Genomic DNA, 18,497 nt, shown 5'->3' on the forward strand with positions numbered 1-18,497 from the left:
ACTGGTAGTTCAATTCGGACTGGGTCACCAACAGCAGGGAAAGAACAATGCCATGGTTCTCCCATTGAAGATATTTCGGAGGCCGCCCAAGTGATAGTTTATTTATTTTACCGCCAAGACAGATTAAATGATAATCTCGCAATCAGCTAAAGGCTTCTCATCTACACTTTCGCACGAGTGTAACGGAACCAGTTCGCGATCATGATCTACTCTGGTCTCTGGCGTGCAACAACCGGGCTTCACTTGAACGCAGACCTCAAAACCGATGTGACCAATTTAAATTCTTGTGAGACTTTTATTATTTAAAGTGTTACGGAGGAAATTAAATTGAACCTCTCAAACAGTAGGAAGCCCTGTCTTGGCAAACAGCACTGAGGAATTGAGCAACACTGTGAAATGTGCCAAAAATAAATTATAATTCCACATCATCACCTTTACTAAATTGTTTCAGGATTTTACATGAGTAAAAGGAATTTATATTTTCACAAAATGTTATAGTTTCATATGAAATAATCTAAAAGGTAGAATCTATTAGACCTCATTTTACATCAACAGTGGCAGTTGTAGTTAAAGTTTCAAGATGCGTTTCAGCTAGTATTTATTTTTCATAAATATTATAATTTGTTATTATTACTACTATTTAAGACTAGCACACTGACTTAACCATGGTAATGAGGAGCCTTTCCTCCTGTGTAATATGTATGTTCTGTTTGAATTATGTTTGAAATAATAAAGAAAATGGGATAATAATGGTCTCACATAAGTACATATGCTCTTCAATTTTTAAAAGGGTGAGAGAAAACTTCCTGTAGATTTTGTTGTTGAAGTCAACAACAAATATAATGTCACTTGATGCATGTCCTTGTACTGAAAACCAAGAACAAACTTTGCAACATAAAAGGAAATGCGACCCAGGATACATTAAATACAGGTTACGTTTTACTATGGTGTGTCACTACTTGACTTTCAATGTAAAATCTGTCCTGAAGCAAAACCAGTTGAGAACCACGGAGTTAAAGAAGGACAGGAGCAGTCTGACTGTCGTGCACCTACAGTATATGTTAATTGTTAATAATCAGAGGACATTATTTTAAAAGCTCACACAACTGATGTTATTTTTCATTTTGTATTTAATTTAACATGCTATGCTAACATGTAAAAACTAACATGCTTTAGTTATAAAACTTGTTATAGTTACATGTATAGTTTACATGCTATTTTTATTCATGTTTATAATTTGGTTTATTATAATTCTGTTAGCTTTATTATTTTTATATTTATTATCAAAAGAGAGACTTGTTTTTTACACATACTTCAATAAAAATAAATAATGTTTAAAATTTACATTATAATAAAGTGTTTTCTCAACCAAAAAAAAAAAAAAAGCCCTTCTGTTTTCACTCTTTTAAGTGTCATTGTAACTGATGATAATAATATTGTAATACCGTATACCGTGAAACCGTGATATTTTCTGAGACGGTTATACTGTGAAAATCTCATACCGTTGCAACCCTACCACAATCTCCTTCGCCATTTTGAACAGTTTGTCCTCTCCAATGTGGAATCTCCGGTAAGAGGCAAGCGATTTGAATTTGTGTAATCAATCAGTCTGTTGTGTCTCTCAGCTGTGATGAGCATTAATGCTGAAGTTGTTAGTTTAAAGCTGTTTAAAGCTATTTCCTAGCTTTAGTAGCGTAGTAGTAATCAGAGTGATCGCGTAGTGCTGATCAATGAAAACACTGACTGACACTGACTCAACTCATGTCACCGGAATCCGGCTTATATTACATACAAAAAATTGTCTTTTGCCACTACATTCTGGCCAAAATCAGTTATATCACAAAAATAAATGTAAAGAGACACATATACAGGCTCCAGTCTGTGACTAAAATGGTCACAAATGTGACCAAAAATAAATGATTGCAACACTAATTTAAAATCTAGTTGCCATTGGCGACAGCAGGGTTGTGTGCAATTATATGCGGTTTCATCAGATATTATCTTGTGAGTTATTGAATACATCTTTAGAGCGTGCACTAGTGTGTCTCGCACCGCTTTTCACCCTTTCTGTTTCTGATGAGCTCACTCAAAGCATGCAACAACAATTCCAGTGCGAGAGAGTTGTGAACAAAGGACTCTTTTGAACCTGGTCTTTTTAATGAATCACCCAAAAAGAACAAAGTGTTTGAACTCAGTAGCTCAAGTTAGCAGTTTATATCAGTCACTTTCTCAGCTAATCAGCCGTAGTCTCAGTGAGTTCACAACTAAAAGTGCAGACATTTCAAAATAAGAGTCCCAAGTCTATTTCGGGCATCTTTATAATTAAATGTCCTGTATTGTGTACCACTTTATTTTCTTCTGGTAATTATTGATTGTGATTTGAGCAGCAATAAAAAAAACTGCATCTGTGATTTCATTCAATTTGCACTCTTGTAGTCTCTGTGTCTGGGCCATCCTGTAACCGTAAAGAAAGACTTATGCAATATTTTATTTTTCTCCCCAGTTTGGAATGCCCAATTCCCAATGCGCTCTAGGTCCTCGTGTTGGTGTAGTGACTCGCCTCAATCCGTGTGGCAGAGAATGAATCTCAGTTGCCTCGGCTTCTGAGACATCAATCCGCTATGTTGAGCGTGTTACCGCTATGTTGAGCATGTTACCGCTATACTCCGTGGCATCCACACACAGCCCACCGAGAGTGAGAACCACATTATAGCTACCACGAGGAGGTTACCCCATGTGACTCTACCCTCCCTAGCAACCGGGCCAACTTCGTTGTTTAGGAGACCTGACTGGATTCACTCTGCACGCCCCGGATTTGAACTCATGACTCGAGAGGTGGTAGCCAGCGTCTTTACTAGCTGAGCAACTCAGGCCCCCGAATAAGGCAATATTTTAAAACAATTTAAATGAATGTATGTACATATTAAATAAATGTATGTATGTGTGAGATCAAGCTTTTGACACTTAGGGCAATTGAGGACAAATACACTATTACACAAGGTGCAAACATTCATTGATGCTCAAGAAGACAACACACTACTATATGAATACTAAACTTTATGTAAATATCTGTAATGTAGATTCTGAAGAGCATTACTAAATAAAAAAATCTTTTATCTCTTATATTTGTATAAATTATGAAAGGGGTGTGAACATTTGAGACAAAAGGGAATGCAAACTTATCTTTTCAGCAATATATACTGTAAATTAAACCTCAGATTAATGGATTATCAGTGGTCTTCCTTTTCTATCTAAATCGAGCAATTCTGTGATTTGGCGACTATTTGGCTCCTTAATGTTTCAGATTAGGAGCCAATGGCTCCCAAGTAATTGTTTTAGTTTGGACCCTGATATAGCTCTTAACACATCTGCACTGCTTTTACAGCTTTTTACTGCTTTAGTTTAGTTTAAAACCACACAAACACAAGCGGAATGATACACACAGTGAATCAGATTGGTGGACCGGAACAAACTGTTGTATATTGTATATTACACATAACAACCAATTTAGTAGCAAGGTCTCTTAGGAATTCATGTTTTATTACATTAAGCCAACAATCAAAATGTTAACTCCGTGACTAAATCTTTGATCCTGGTTTTGAAAACACATAGGCCAAAAGATGACAGCATGACTAAACTGGTGACTGACCCGTCATTTGCTCCACTGAACTCTTGGCTGATAAAATATGCAAATGGTAGGATGGCTGAGGTTAATATGATAAATTAATGAATTAATATCTGTAAAGCACTTATATTGGGGTTACATACTGTAAGTGTAAAGTTGTAATCCAAAAATATTTTTTTGGTAAAACCAGCCTTAGTTTTTTCGAGAGCAGACACATCACACATAAACACACAGGCACTAAACAACAAAAACACCCTCTTCAAACAGAGCATGATGGGACTTCTTCCATTCTGTCTCGCTAGAAGAAGAGGACACTGACATCTGCTCATCACCATAACAACTGAACTTGAACCACTAGCCTTGGCTGATCTCATCTAAATAAACAACAGGAGAGAAGAGAGGTCGAGCCTTATAAGTCAGAAAGAGTGAGTGAAGAAGAGAGAAAAGCATTTGATAGACAGCAAAACAGAGAAACCTTCTTTATGCAGCCCTGATCATGTGGTTGACAGTAGTTCAGGGTAAACTTACAGCAGGATGACCAGGGCCACAGAAAGTGAGAGAGCAAGAAAGACAGCCTGAAAGAGAAAGAGTTTTGACAGAAACATTATGACAAGCATACCAATGACCATTCAATAGGCCACAGCTCAGAACCAAGCCTGTGTGTGTGTATAAAATAGAAGAGACAGTAATGAGAGGCCAGTGTCATGCATCAGTGACCACTCGAGTGCTCATACTTGCTCTCTATTTCACTCCTCCTGCATTTCACCTTGAAACGAGAGCATCACAAACTAGACACCTGACAAGGTGTCATTTAACCTGCTGGCATGGTAATGCCACAAACAAAAGTTGTGATGATGTGAAGGAAACTGTGGAACAGAGAGTATTGCCCTAAAATGCAATCTGTTGCACACACAACAAAGCCTTTTGATATCTGGATAGAACCTGTAATTGGGAGGGAAACATCTTAATGACCTCTTATGATTATCATAGTTGAGTCAATTATTAACAACCACCAGAAACCTATTCACAGCACTAACCATAAGAAACACCTTTATCTTTTCCCTAAAACTAACACAAACTCAATCTTAACCTGACCTACAGTTGAAGACAGAAGTTTACTTAAACCTTAACAAAATACATTTACAAAATTCCTGACATTTAATTGTAGAAGACATTCCAGGTATTTGGTCAGTTATGATCACTATTTTAAGAATGTGAAATATCAGAATAGTAGTAGAGAGAATTATTTATTTCAGCTTTTATTTCTTTCATCACATTTACAGTGGGTCAGACGTTTACATGCACTTTGTTAGTATTGGGTAGCATTGCCTTTAAACTGTTTAACTTGGGTCAAACGTTTTGGGTAGCCTTCCACAAGCATCTCAACAAGCAAGTTGCTGGAATTTTTGCCCATTCCTCCAGACAGAACTGGTGTTAACTGTTGGTGTAAAAGGTTTGTAGGCCTCCTTACTCGCACACGCTGACCTTTTTTCCTCCAAACATAACGATTGTCAATATGACCAAACAGTTTCATCAGACCAGAGGATATTTCTCCAAAAAGGTAAGATCTTTGTTCCCATGTCCCATTTGGCTTCTTTCTTGCTCAGAGCCTTTCAGGTTATGTCGATATAGGACTCGTTTTACTGTGGATATAGATACTTGTCTACCTGTTTCCTCCAGAATCTTCACAAGGTCCTTTGCTGTTGTTCTGGGATTGCACTTCTCGTACCAAACCACGTTAATCTCTATAAGACAGAACGTGTCTCCTTCCTGAGTGGTATGATAGCTGCGCAGTCCCATGGTGTTTATACTTGCATGCTATTGTTTGTATAGATCAGGGGTGCCCACACTTTTTTGCGTGATAATCTACTTTTAAATGACCAACTCAATAAGATCTACCAGTTTCATTTAAAAAAAATGTTAAAAAAATGCTTGTTGGGACTACTGCCTGTATCCCTACATGGAATTAATCTTCAAAATAATTAAAAAAAATAAAATAATGTTCAATGTTTATATCATCAAGTTTTAACACTAAACCAAATACACCTACAGCACAATAGATTACAATAGCCATGGAATTTACCTTATTCTGATGACTTGCACTGAATGGAATCAGAAAGTTTTGCATAATCAGGGCAGTAGCTGCTGGTAGCTAGTCTCAAACACTGTTAGCTTAGCAATTTCATGCTCTGTTCTCAGAAGCCATTGAAGGGCGCAAGTTGTCATGGCAACTGAATAAACAAAAATCTCACCTGGTCAAAATTTACTCATCAAGTTCAAGTGAGACAGAAATTAAAAGAAGGAAAGACATTATATTTATTTGTATAAAAATTTAACGAAAGCACATTTAAATTTTGTGCGATCTTCCAGCATTGCCTTTGCGATCGACTGGTAGATCGCGATCAACGTATTGGGCATAGATGAACGTAGTAGTACCTTCAAGCATTTGGAAATTGCTCCCAAGGATGAACTAGATTTGTGGAGGTCCACAATTATTTTTTTGAGGTCTTGGCTGATTTATTTTGATTTCCCCATGATGTCAAGCAAAGAAGCACTGAGTTTGAAGGTAGGCCTTAAAATACATCCACAGATACACCTTCAATTCAGTACACCTCCAATAAGAAGCTAATTGTCTAAAGGCTTGACATCATTTTCAAGCTGCTTAAAGGCACAGTTAATTTAGTGCATGTAAAATTCTGACATACTGGAATTGTGATATAGTCAAAAAAAAGTGAAACAATTGTTGTTGAAAAATTACTTAATAAATAATATTAGTTAATAAGCTAATATTAGATCTGTGGCGTGGTTAAAAAATGTGTTTTAATGACTTCACCCAAAGAGTATGTAAACTTCTGACTTCAACTGTAGCAGACAATCAAGCCAAAACTATACAGATGATGTGAGGAGAACATTACCCAAATCACAACCAGTCTCATCGATATCATGAAACTTTTTCTAGCTGTGCAGGTTTCCTGTTCTGCAATAAAGGCAACAGCAGGTAAATCCATCAAATGCATTTAAGAACCCTCTAAAAGGTGCCTGTTTCTCTTTGTAAATCAATTGCCTGCATGTGCACCCAGCAGTAGGTTGGCAGGGCAGGATCTACATATTCCTGTCTGGCAGATGCAGACATAAGCACACTCTTCCAACTGGCATTGATATGGGGCATTGCTTCATCCCCCATCGGGCATCTATACACACATACACAGATGCCAGGTGCTCAGGACCACTTTCACTCCCCTAATTTATAGAACATATCTTATGATGTACAAATTAAGAGTTAGTGTTTACAGGCTCTAGTGAAATTGGCCACCTGTAGTTCGAATGAAAGAGGGACTTTGGACTTGCAATAGAAAACAGATGTTGGACAAAGGGCTGCCATTAGCTAGTTTCCCTTTACAAGAAAAGGTGAGCTATTACACAAGAAAATAAATTCACAAATAAACAGCAAAGAAGGGTCATGCTGTTCAGTGGAACAGCCAGAGGAGACAGAGAAATTATGGAGGGAATCATTGAAGACACATGATGTTATGCAATGTAAAAAAAAAATACAAAAAACATTAAATAAGTAAATATATTGTTTTAAACTAATATGGCCAAATAATGACTGTACAGCCTATGACTATGAGAAGATTGAGTTAGACATAAAACTAAATAAATTTGTATGGATGCCACTTAAAACTGAAATGCTCATGTCTAGGTTACAAGGTCAATCTTATGTTTATTCAGAGCTTTTCTGTGCCAGTCCTACGATTATTGATCACACTGATTATTGACTATACATCACAACTGATTAGCCTATATGAAAGTGCCAGACCAAAAATGGCAGCATCACTCTATAAAATTGAATACTTTCAATGTAGAGAATCATAGAATTTGTCAAAATATGTAACAGTACATTAACAATCTGCATAATATGTGCCTCCTGTACATGTGCAAAAACAAAACAAATAAAAGTAGTCACAAATCATGTCCAGATGCATTGGCCAAACAAAAACTTCCACAGATGCAATCTGCGCTCTGAAAATATCAGTTTCTTCAAAGCGTAAAACAAACGTTTTCTATTTTATCAAAATTATTAAAGCTACACTATAAGTTTTTGCCCTATAGCTGTTGAATCATAGAATTGCAAATGAATTGCAGAGGAACATAGTTTTGGTTATTATCGGGCTTCGGCTCTGCTCTTCTGAGCGGATTAATCTGATGGTTAGAGGAGTGTAACCATGGTTACAGGTGATGAACTTAGAGCAAATGTCACTAACAACAAAACTCGCTCCATGGTCAATGTTGATCATGTGTTGTGACAAGTTTTCATCTTCAAACTACCATCACACCTATCACGCATATATACATACGCTGTATAGCTGGACCTTCTTTTCTTTATTTACAGACATGACGTAAACATGCACGTGTTACTGATGGAAGTATGCAATTTCCTGCCAAATCCGTCCTGACAGCTCTGAAATATAAATAATTATAATAGGCTTATCATAGTGAATCAGGGTAAGGCAAATACATGGTTTGGAAGACGGATTTTTGGTGTACTTACTCAATAATGCAATTTTTTTTTTCATTTCAAACAAAACAATCTTGCATAGTCCAGCTTTAATAAATGCAAATAAGATGTAATGGAAATTAAGAAAATAACAACCAGGCATTTAGGGGATATGTGTGTATGTCTGTGTGTGTGGGGGCTTCACAACAAACAAATCAACCTTAATCCACACATATAGGCCTCAGGGTTGCCTTATATTACTCCTAAAACTTCCTATTCACTCATTGATATGCCATTCAGAATAGTATATCACTGTGCCCCAACGGGAGGCCAGATAGACACAGGGGCCAGGGTCAAGCAGCTCACACACACATTAGCGTAATATTGATGTCCCAGCAGAAAGAAATGACTAAATATCCAGATCAATATCTACTTTCTCTGCAACAGCCGGGCAATGTGGAGGGGAAATATAAATATACATCTTTATGACCACAGATGCCATCACAATGAAAGAGCTGAATTAATGTTTCCCTTAAGGTGAAGTGTTTGATTAGCAAAGGCCAGAGGTGAAAGCCGATATGCTGATACAGGAAAACGAGACTGATGGTTTGGCCCGGGAGAGACTGTGGAGATAACAGCAGAGCAGGGCAGTGTTAAAGTAAGGCCTGTTTGTACATGTTAATCAAGCTTTAAGTCATTCGTGATTTTGACACTGTTTTTTTTATCATCGGGTGTTTTGGGCTTAAACAAGGAACTTGGCCATTAATTTATTTCAGATCATTCTTAAAAGTTCAAGAATGTAATGCAACCCTCATCTAAAGACTGCATAAGCACACATTTTTATCACCCTTAAACCTGAAGGTTAAATCACTGATATTTAATCTCAATCCAATTTCATAACCTTTCACAGGTTCACTTTGTTTAGTTTACAGGGTCTGATAATGGTTAGCAAAAATGTTGGCTTTTTCAGTATGTGAACACTCCCAAAGAACTCAGGCCATTTTAAGACGTGGTTTGCATACACTGTAAAAAATATCCTGTTAAATTTACGGTAAAAACTGGCAGCTGTGGTTGTCAGAAATTCACTTTAAAAATTACGGTAACCACGTTTCAGTCTTTACGGGATGTAATTTTGATGCCTGTACATTTTAAGGTGCATTATCGTTGTTTATATTATTAAATGATAAACTTAATATTAACCTTCTGAAACTGTAAAAATATTATTTTCTCTTCATAATGTATTGTTAATCACCATGGTAATTAATGACGGGCATGATGACATGAAGTTCATCAATAGTGGCCCTTCCAGGAGCAATGACCAATAAACATGTACTATATAGAGACAGTGCTCAGTGTTACTAAACACCATCAGGGTAAAACATGTGAAATTAAAATAAATGCAATAAACATGAAACTACATCAAATATAACACAGAACACCCAAAAGTACATAACTGATATTAAAAATAAGAAGAAACATTACTATTCCCATTAAATATAATTAAATGTAATGGGTAACACAGGGAATTCTAGGAATGACGTATTATTTTTATATTATAATTTTTACTGTAATATCAAAAATAATTTACCATATAAAGTACATGTACTCTCTTGTTAAACATGATATACATTTTTACCATTAATTATATGGGAAAATCAGACTTTATACAACAAAAAAAAAATTTATTACAAAATATTTGTTTTGTCTTTTTAAATACATTACAGTTTTGTACCATATATTTTAAGGGGATGCTATTCAATGCATCAAAGAAAATACAACACATACTTTACTATTGTGAATTATATTATGATTGTATAATGATTAATTAATATTCAACTGAATAAAAAGTATAAAAAATAATTAATAATACAAGCTAATCAACATAATTCTTTCCAGAATCCCAAAAACAATAAGGTGAACAGAAAGTTTACCTGCGACCAAATTAATTAAAATGGAGAGTGTTTGGGATTGACAACCGCATTTACTTACAGGTGTAAATCTTGAAATTTCCCGTTCATACAACATCTTAAAGTGGCGGCTTAAATGCTGTCTGTATTAACAAACAACCAAAGTTAAGCCTGTATTCTAACAGCTTGAACCACAGTGACAGTGACTAAAGCGAATATTAAAGATGGCAATGTACATAACACTGGCATGTCTATTCACAATTGACACCACTTTATTAAATAAACAAGTCCAGTTGAGGAACGAGTTAATCCATCAGATCATAATTAACCGACACCAGCTTTGAATGCTTTTTAACCATGTGCAGAGCTCAGCATTTGTATACGGCCCGTGCCCTTGAGCAGCTCTGGTGGAAGATGGCTGGATCTTTGGATGACACAGCTAATTTCCTCATTATAACGTGAGACATACGTGTACGGGAGCTCAGTTGAAAACTTGATCAGCAGATGCTTTCCACCAAAAGATATGGATCAGCCTAGACTTATTTACAGTTCTGAGCCATTAGAGAAGACAGCAGCACACTCATCATTCTGCTCCAACACATACTAGCATAAAAAAGGCAGAAGACCAAATACTGCTTTACCCAAACAATTAATTAAATGAACACTTCCGCCTGTACTTAATCACTCAGTCCACTCTCTCTCTCTCTGTGCATCATAAAACAAATGAGACCTGAGTAAGGGGGCATTGACTGACCCAGTCAACATCCAATCCGTGGCTCTTAAATCACAGTCCCTGTGGGGTCTTCTGCAAGCCTGTGGCTGGTGGACATGGTGGGCTCTGGGTGGTAGGTTGTAGCAGCAGTAGAAGGACTGACACAGTGTTGCAGCAGTAAGTAATGCGTGTGTGGATTAGCGGTATGATGGCCTGATCAATACCGGCGGCTCGAGCCATTAGGAATGCAGCAGTAAACGACCCCCTATGGCAATAAAGCATGGTGTCCGCCTGCTACTTCATTTGCAGCCTCCATTAGTGTAATGGTATCATTATCAACTGTGGCAGTATTTTTTCTAACACTCCCACCCTCTTTCTCCTCTTTCCCCTCCCTCATCCCCCATCTTTTTCAGAATTTTCAGATTTTCAGATCATGACTTCAGAATAAGAAGTCATGAGCAACACTACATTACCCCCTTATTTTAGTTTTTCTTCACCTTTCACTCCTTTTTACATCACTCAGTCTCTGGATATAAATCTGCCCCTGGTGCTGCTTGAACACGGGTCTAATTATGTATTCCTGAGTGTGTTTTATGTGGCTGTCCGACACTGTTTCTCTATTATGGACTCATTAATAGGACGTGGGCGTGCGGTCACGAATGGAGAGGGCGAAAAACGATGGGGGAGAAAAGCTGCTGATTACACCGAAAGTGACACCATCTCCCGCTAAAACATCAGCTCCGACATGACAGCGGCTCTGCATTAGAAACTATAAATCGTTACCTTAACACTAATTTACAGAGGAACATTTTGTGGGGGAAATTGATTAATCAAGACTGGCTGTGTGGCCTCATAATCAGCCCTGAACTGAAGCTAGCTGTTAATTTAACAGAATTGCCAAGGGGAACACAAACCATTTTAATGAGTGTTCAGAAATGAAATAGCCTAAACAGCTTGCTCCAGCAAACACACAAGCCGAGAAAGTCAATGAGCCGATAACTCTCTGAATGATAGGCTGGGAGGAGTGAAAGCCCCTGAACATCTGGCAACCCTCTGAACTCCTCACGTACAGTGCTGCACTGAAACAATGCAATTCGTAATCTTTTTTTCCTTGCTAATTTATCTACTCATTTTTCACGAAGATCAAAGGCGCTGCTCTCAGTTCAAGCCTAATATGCCTGAATTACCACACAAGCATCAGAAAAGGTGTCAAAGCAGCAACAGAGGCCAACAGTGTCACAAGTGTTAAGAAATACAACATGCCTTTTTATGAGAAAGCACTTTTAAAATCCATAACTGTGAGAGAAGAAAAACAACATGCAGGCCCAAGTACCCACATTCCCTATAGGTACAATAAGATGGTCAAAGTGGCATCAATAATTAAATAATACTTTAGTAGGATAGTTGTTGTCATCTTAGCAATGTAAAAAACAGCCAATTTGATTGTCTAACATCCCTTGATCAACTTATATAAAAACAGTACTTTTGGGTTGGAGGCCACGTAAAGCCACTTCTAAAGGGATGAAGTCAGTCTTTAATAGGCTATTAGCCAACAGTCTCCTTTTAGAGCAGGCTACAGCATGATAATGGAAGTGGTATTTTTATAATGCACATGTGGCACATATGCTTAAGAAATGCCTGTAAAAGCTGAGCAGAAGATAAATACAAGTCTTTTTTTAGAAGGATAGCTCACAGGACATCTAGTGACATCCGTCCACATGTCACATATTGAGCATAAATGCACATATGTTTGTGGCTGAAACAACAGCACACACTATCCTATTTATGATTATGATTAAGTGGACCTGCATTTTATGTTAAGGAGCCCCAGGAATACACACCAAATTCCTAATCTGGTTGATATGTGGTTTTCAGCCCCTTTTTAGAGTTTGTGGAAAAAAAAGAGATGAGAGGAATGAGATTGGGAAGAGGTAGCAGGCCTGTTTCCCTGTCGATCTGTTTGTCAGTCTGCTGCATAGACTCAGAACCGGCTGGATCAAGTTCTAAGCAAGTCAGAGACTCATCTGTTCCTAATGGCAGCTGCAATAAGCCAGAGGAACCACGTACTACATAGATTTCCTGCTGTCAGACATGATCCAAAAGCATGCCATCAGAGAGAGAAAAAGGGAATTTCAGTATTGAACAAAAGAGAGGGGAAAGAAATAAAATAGAGAAATAAAGAGAGAGAGAGCTGATAGAGGAGTACAAGAACTTAATTTCAATAACTTACTTGTTCGGGGTCTTCAACAGGGGGACCGTGATCCCCCTAGGGCAAGGGTGGGCAATTATTTTGGTACAGGAGCCACATCTGGCTTTAAGTAGCTCATAGTGGGAAACATTGTTGCAACTCCTTTTGAGATACAATGTTCCGCATTTATTTAGTTATTTTATCTATTAAGGCCAGAAATAGATGACTACTCAATTTTCTGAAGTGTATATGTGACGGATGGGGCTATTCTGCAAATGCTAATGTATTGTATTGCTCTACAAAAGTAGATCATTTTCTAACAGGCATTTAAAATTTCAAAAAATGTATAAAGGCTGAGCATAATATTACATTATTTACGATTTACTATTTAACTCTCTCTACATCAGGAGTCTGTTTTCTAAAAAAAATTATTAAATAGAAAGTTATAGAACTTTGAATGTTTGTCGCAAAGCTGGACAATTTTATTTATTCTCAAAACATTAACCATCTGTGGAGCAGAGGGGGGCGGGGCCGAGTTGGAATATCGCACGCCCGGTCCCCAATCGGCTTGATGAGGCGCGCGAGGGATAAAGATGGCCGGTGACGATGGTTCGAGAGAGAGAGAGAATTACGGGCATGTCCGTCATGTGTGTGTTTATGTTTATGCTTTTGGTTTAAGTTTTCATTAAATATTATTTATGTTGACAAGCCGGTTCTCGCCTCCTCCTTGCCCATCCTTTAACTGTGTTGTTTTTTCCCCTCCTGTCTCCTCCCAGGTCGAGGAAGGCGGGGATGACCACACAGGACGCAAGATACACCCCGCCCCAGGGATAGGGGGGGATGTACGTCATGCCGGTGGCACCCCAGACTGAGATAATGCCGGGAGGAGTGTGGAGCGGAGGGGGGGTGGGGCCAGGTCGGAATATCGCGCACCCGGTCCCCAATCGGCCTGATGAGGCGTGCGAGGGATAAAGGCGGCCTGTGACGATGGTTCGAGAGAAAGAGAATTACGGGCATGTCCGTCATGTGTGTGTTTTGGTTTTGAGTTTAATTAAATATTATTTATATTGACAAGTCGGTTCTCGCCTCCTCCTTGCCCATCCGTTAACTGTGTTACATTGGTGCCGAAGCCCGGGAAGGAGGAGGGATACCCGTCGTAGAGTCCTCGACACTGCCGTCCACCCAGGGGAGTGCCAGGGGTAGAGGAGTGTCCCCATTTGCTGCCAGAAAAGCGGAGGGGTGTTCTGCCCGCTGGGGGCCGAAGGTTTGACTCCGGTTCGCCCGGGGTTGGAGCGGCTGTCGTCCGCCTGAGTGTGGAGGAGTGTTCGAGGAACACGCGACGGTACATCAGAGAACCGGTGAGTGAGCTTTTTCTCTCTCTCCTCTCTCTCTCATTCGCCTCGTTGGCCTTTTCCCTTGCCTATTTTTTTGTTGTCGTTTTTTTCCCCTCCTGTCTCCTCCCAGGGCGAGGAAGGCGGGGATGACCACGCGGGACGCAAGATACACCCCGCCCCAGGCCGGTGACGATGGTTCGAGAGAGACAGAATTACGGGCATGTCCGTCATGTGTGTGTTTATGTTTATGCTTTTGGTTTAAGTTTTCATTAAATATTATTTATGTTGACAAGCCGGTTCTCGCCTCCTCCTTGCCCATCATTAACTGTGTTACACCATCTAAAAGCGTCATGATGCAGGTCTCGTCAATGGTTTGTCAGCCAATGTTTTGGCTTTCCATTCAGCACACAACTGAATAAAACAGCTTGCATGACTATGATAAATTATTACTGCAAGAGATCAAAGAACATACAGGTGTGAGGGACTTCTACACATTCGTCTCTTGCTTGCATGTCAATAATTACCCCTGTCAAATAATTTGTGAAATAAAGTCAATGATTCCGAGATCTTAGTAGCACAAAACAGCCTCAAGAATGGACAGAGTGGCCATATCATACTTTTCCTTGAGCAGAAGTAAATTGCACGAGAGATCACCAAGTTTGTTCAAAGGAGAAAGCGAGTGTTAGAAAGAGCCCACTCGCATGCATGGTGGCCAGATTGCACAAAATAAGTATAACATTAGGCGGAATCTTTCAAATTTGCCCAAGTATAAATCTCTAATTAGGAGGTATGCATATCTTATCTGGCAACCCTAAGCATGTTAAATGCTTGTGGAGGCGAGTTAGGTCCCAATGCAAGATAACTGGCCTCAGACCAGATTAAATAATGTGGAGGGCCAGATCTAGCCCGCAGGTTGCAAGTTGCTCATGTGTGCTATTTGGGGTCATCTAATAATTGTTTGATCTTAAAACAAACATTTGGTTAAAATAAAATGAAAAATACACCTCAAATAAATAAATTAACTCAACTTAAGTTAACTAACCACCTCCTCCCCTTACAATTTAAATGTAATGTTCAAGAATAGGGATGTCCTGATACCATTGTTTTTTTAAATGAGTATATACTTTTGGTACTCACCGATACATGTTTTTTTTTTTCTAAACTCCATATCAAAAGATTATTTCAATGTTATCATCAAAATGGTGTTTACAATAAATGAATTCAATATGTAATCAAATGAAAATATAACAATTAATTTTCAACATAATATTGTATAATGTTTTTTATCAAATGTAGTGGTTATATACAGAACCTCACAGCACAATACAAAATAAAACTTTAAATAAAGACAACTTTAAATAGTCAAATAATGTGTTGCATAACAGATCATCACAGATGTTAGATAGTGCTGAAGTATAATGCAATTACTGATTTATTAGTAGTAGTAGTGTTACAGTGAATATTACATAACTTTAAAGTAGTGATATACAGTATTTCTGTCATACTTTTTTCCAATAAATTTACTTTTATTTTGAAGTTTTTTGTGTTGTTTTGACTAATGAGCTCGGAGTCGGCAGCTCCCTACTCTGGAAAAGCCAGTTGCTACGTGACTCAAAGTGATTATTATTAATTATTATTATTATTATTATTATTATTATTTTTAGTAAACCACAAAAGCTGCTATTTAATTATATACTGTAAGTATGTACTCTGTATGTGCCTCACACTACAATGTGTATTTGCACTCTGTTTACTGTCATCTGCTACAAACAGAGTGTGCAATGCTCATGATGGTGTTTTCCATGTATGAGCCACTGAGGAGCTTTATAAGGTATGAGCAGCCGGCGTCAGCACAACACTGTCTCCACACTTTCACAAGCGCTCACATTTGAATTACTTGCAAACTATATATTTATCTAAATTGCAGCTTTTGCAGTTAAATAATCTCACTAGGACATAACATGACTTTAATTTGTGGGCTGAATGTTTACATAATGGCATTCATACGTCAGATGGAATCGTTTTTTGGTATCGGAGCATTTTTACGACAATGAGTACCAGTACATGAGCGCTGTATCAGGCTTGATACTGATATCAGTATAGTTCACCCAAAAATAAAAATTATCCTGGCATCCCAGATATGTGACTTTCTTTCTTCTACAGTAAACAAATTAAGATTTTTAGAAGACTATTTCAACTCTGCAGGTCCATGCAATGCAAGTGAATGGGTGCCAAACCAAGATCCAATATCCACATAAAGGGAGCATTAAAGTAATCCATATGACTCCAGTGGTTAAATCCCTGTGTTCAGACAATATATGATAAGTGTGGGTGTGAAACAGATCAATATTAAATTTATTTTTGTCATAAATTCTCCTCCCTGCCCAATAGGGGGCAATATCCACAAAGAATGTGAATCACCAAAAATAGGAAAAATTAATTAAATATTGATCTGTTTCTCACCCACACCAATCATATTGCTTCAGAAAATATAGATTTAACCACCAGAGTCGTCCAAGTACTTCTATGTTGCCCTTATGTGGATTTTGGAGCTTCACAATTTTGCCACCCACTTGCATTGTATGGACCAACAGAGCTGAAATATTCTTCTAAAAATCTTCATGTGACTTCAGCAGATGAAAGAAAGTCATACACATCTGGGATGGCATGAGGGTGAGTAAATGATGAGAATTTTTTTTAAATAATGAATTAACACTTTAAGGGGTACTTGGCTGGTAAAAGGTTGAAGACAGTTGTGATTAAAAGTTGCAAAAGAAATGCCATACTATTAATATGTTCGCTAACAAGACAACACTTTAAACACAGACGAGTACTTTTAATTAAACATCAATTAAAAAAAAAAAAAAAAATTATACACACTATTATGTAGGTACATAATTTCAGTCCTGATAAACTCCACACAAGGATGCTTCACAAAACGACTTAATATTAAACCAACATGCTCTGGTAAATCCACAGCTACAACACATGTGTTATTTATGTCGCAGTGTTTGTGCTTAATTATAAACACAACCTGCCAATTTCCATAACAGCTCACCATGGAAGAATCACCAGTCTAGTCATTAATCTTTCTGGACAAGCAGAGGTACAAACACGATACATACGCTTCGTAAATTAAATAAATAGGGGAAAGTTTGTTTAGGTTGAGACACCTGCAGTGTGACAAACACCTGAACGCGCTTCTGCTCTTTTATTCATTCATTACACCAACAACTCTAACGCAGCAACACAACACATTCCAGCAAAGTCAGTGAGTGACAGTCATAAGAAAACACTCCCCCAGCGCAGTGTTGTAACACACACGCATGTGCCGGATGACTGTACACAAACCGAAAGATATACTGCGATAAAGAATGGAAACATTACACAGGCAATGAGCAGTATGAGATGCGCGCACTTCAAATGAACACACGCCATCAACGAGCGTGTGCAACACCACCCCGGACACACTGAACGGTGTCTTAAAAGCTCTTCAACTACATGCGATGACTGGCTAACTGAGAGAAAACTGCAAGCGATACCTTTCTCCTCTTTTCCCTCTCACTGTCATCCGATCTTTTCATGTTCCTGGAGTACTGTTTACGCTGCCTCGATTTCATTGCGCACGCTGATGGGATATGTAGTCTTGACCACACAGCGTTTAGCGTTATAAATATTGTTTTCTGTGTTTAAATATAAACTCGCCAACGTTTATAGTTTTAGGATACATCTATAACAAAAAAGCCAATTTTAGTTGTTTAGCATTGCTGACTAACTTGTTTTTTTTTTTAACCAAGATTCCGTTTAAGACTACATTTCCCACAAGCCTCTCGCCAGGAAAACCACCCTAGTAATTTGACTCAAACAGGAAATGGGGATAGACGAAAAGCTTTGAGTTGTTTTTTTTTTTTTTTTTTTTTTTTTTATTGCTCAGACGTAAACAACAGTATACAAAGTATACAAAACATACAAGTTAATATTACCCTTGCCAGGGGGATAGGTATCACATACATTCAAACAAATTGTAAGTTATACAAATATTTCTAGTTTTCACAGCCTTTTTGTTCAATGAACCACAAATTAATTTTATATACGATAACATATCACAATAAAAATGTTTAAAGGCCGGTTTTTGTTTTACATATTTGCATTTGTGGATATAGAATTTAGGTTGCACAATTAGTAAATTTATAATAAAGAAAATTTCTTCTTTACTTTGTTTTCTAAAAAAACAAA

At 37.8% G+C, this 18,497-nt stretch overlaps 1 protein-coding gene across 1 annotated transcript in view; it reads right to left on the reverse strand.

Annotated features, from left to right (window-relative positions):
- Positions 1 to 17,881, reverse strand: part of LOC127650725 (alpha-ketoglutarate-dependent dioxygenase FTO-like) — a 182,325-nt gene extending 164,444 nt beyond the window's left edge. The window contains exon 1 of the mRNA XM_052136328.1: positions 17,804 to 17,881. Within this exon, the coding sequence (XP_051992288.1) occupies positions 17,804 to 17,881 (78 nt within the window). The remainder of the gene's footprint in view (positions 1 to 17,803) is intronic.
- Between the last annotated feature and the right edge of the window lie 616 nt (positions 17,882 to 18,497).

This window comes from Xyrauchen texanus, chromosome 1 (assembly GCF_025860055.1).
Source record: "Xyrauchen texanus isolate HMW12.3.18 chromosome 1, RBS_HiC_50CHRs, whole genome shotgun sequence".
NCBI lineage: Eukaryota > Metazoa > Chordata > Actinopteri > Cypriniformes > Catostomidae > Xyrauchen > Xyrauchen texanus.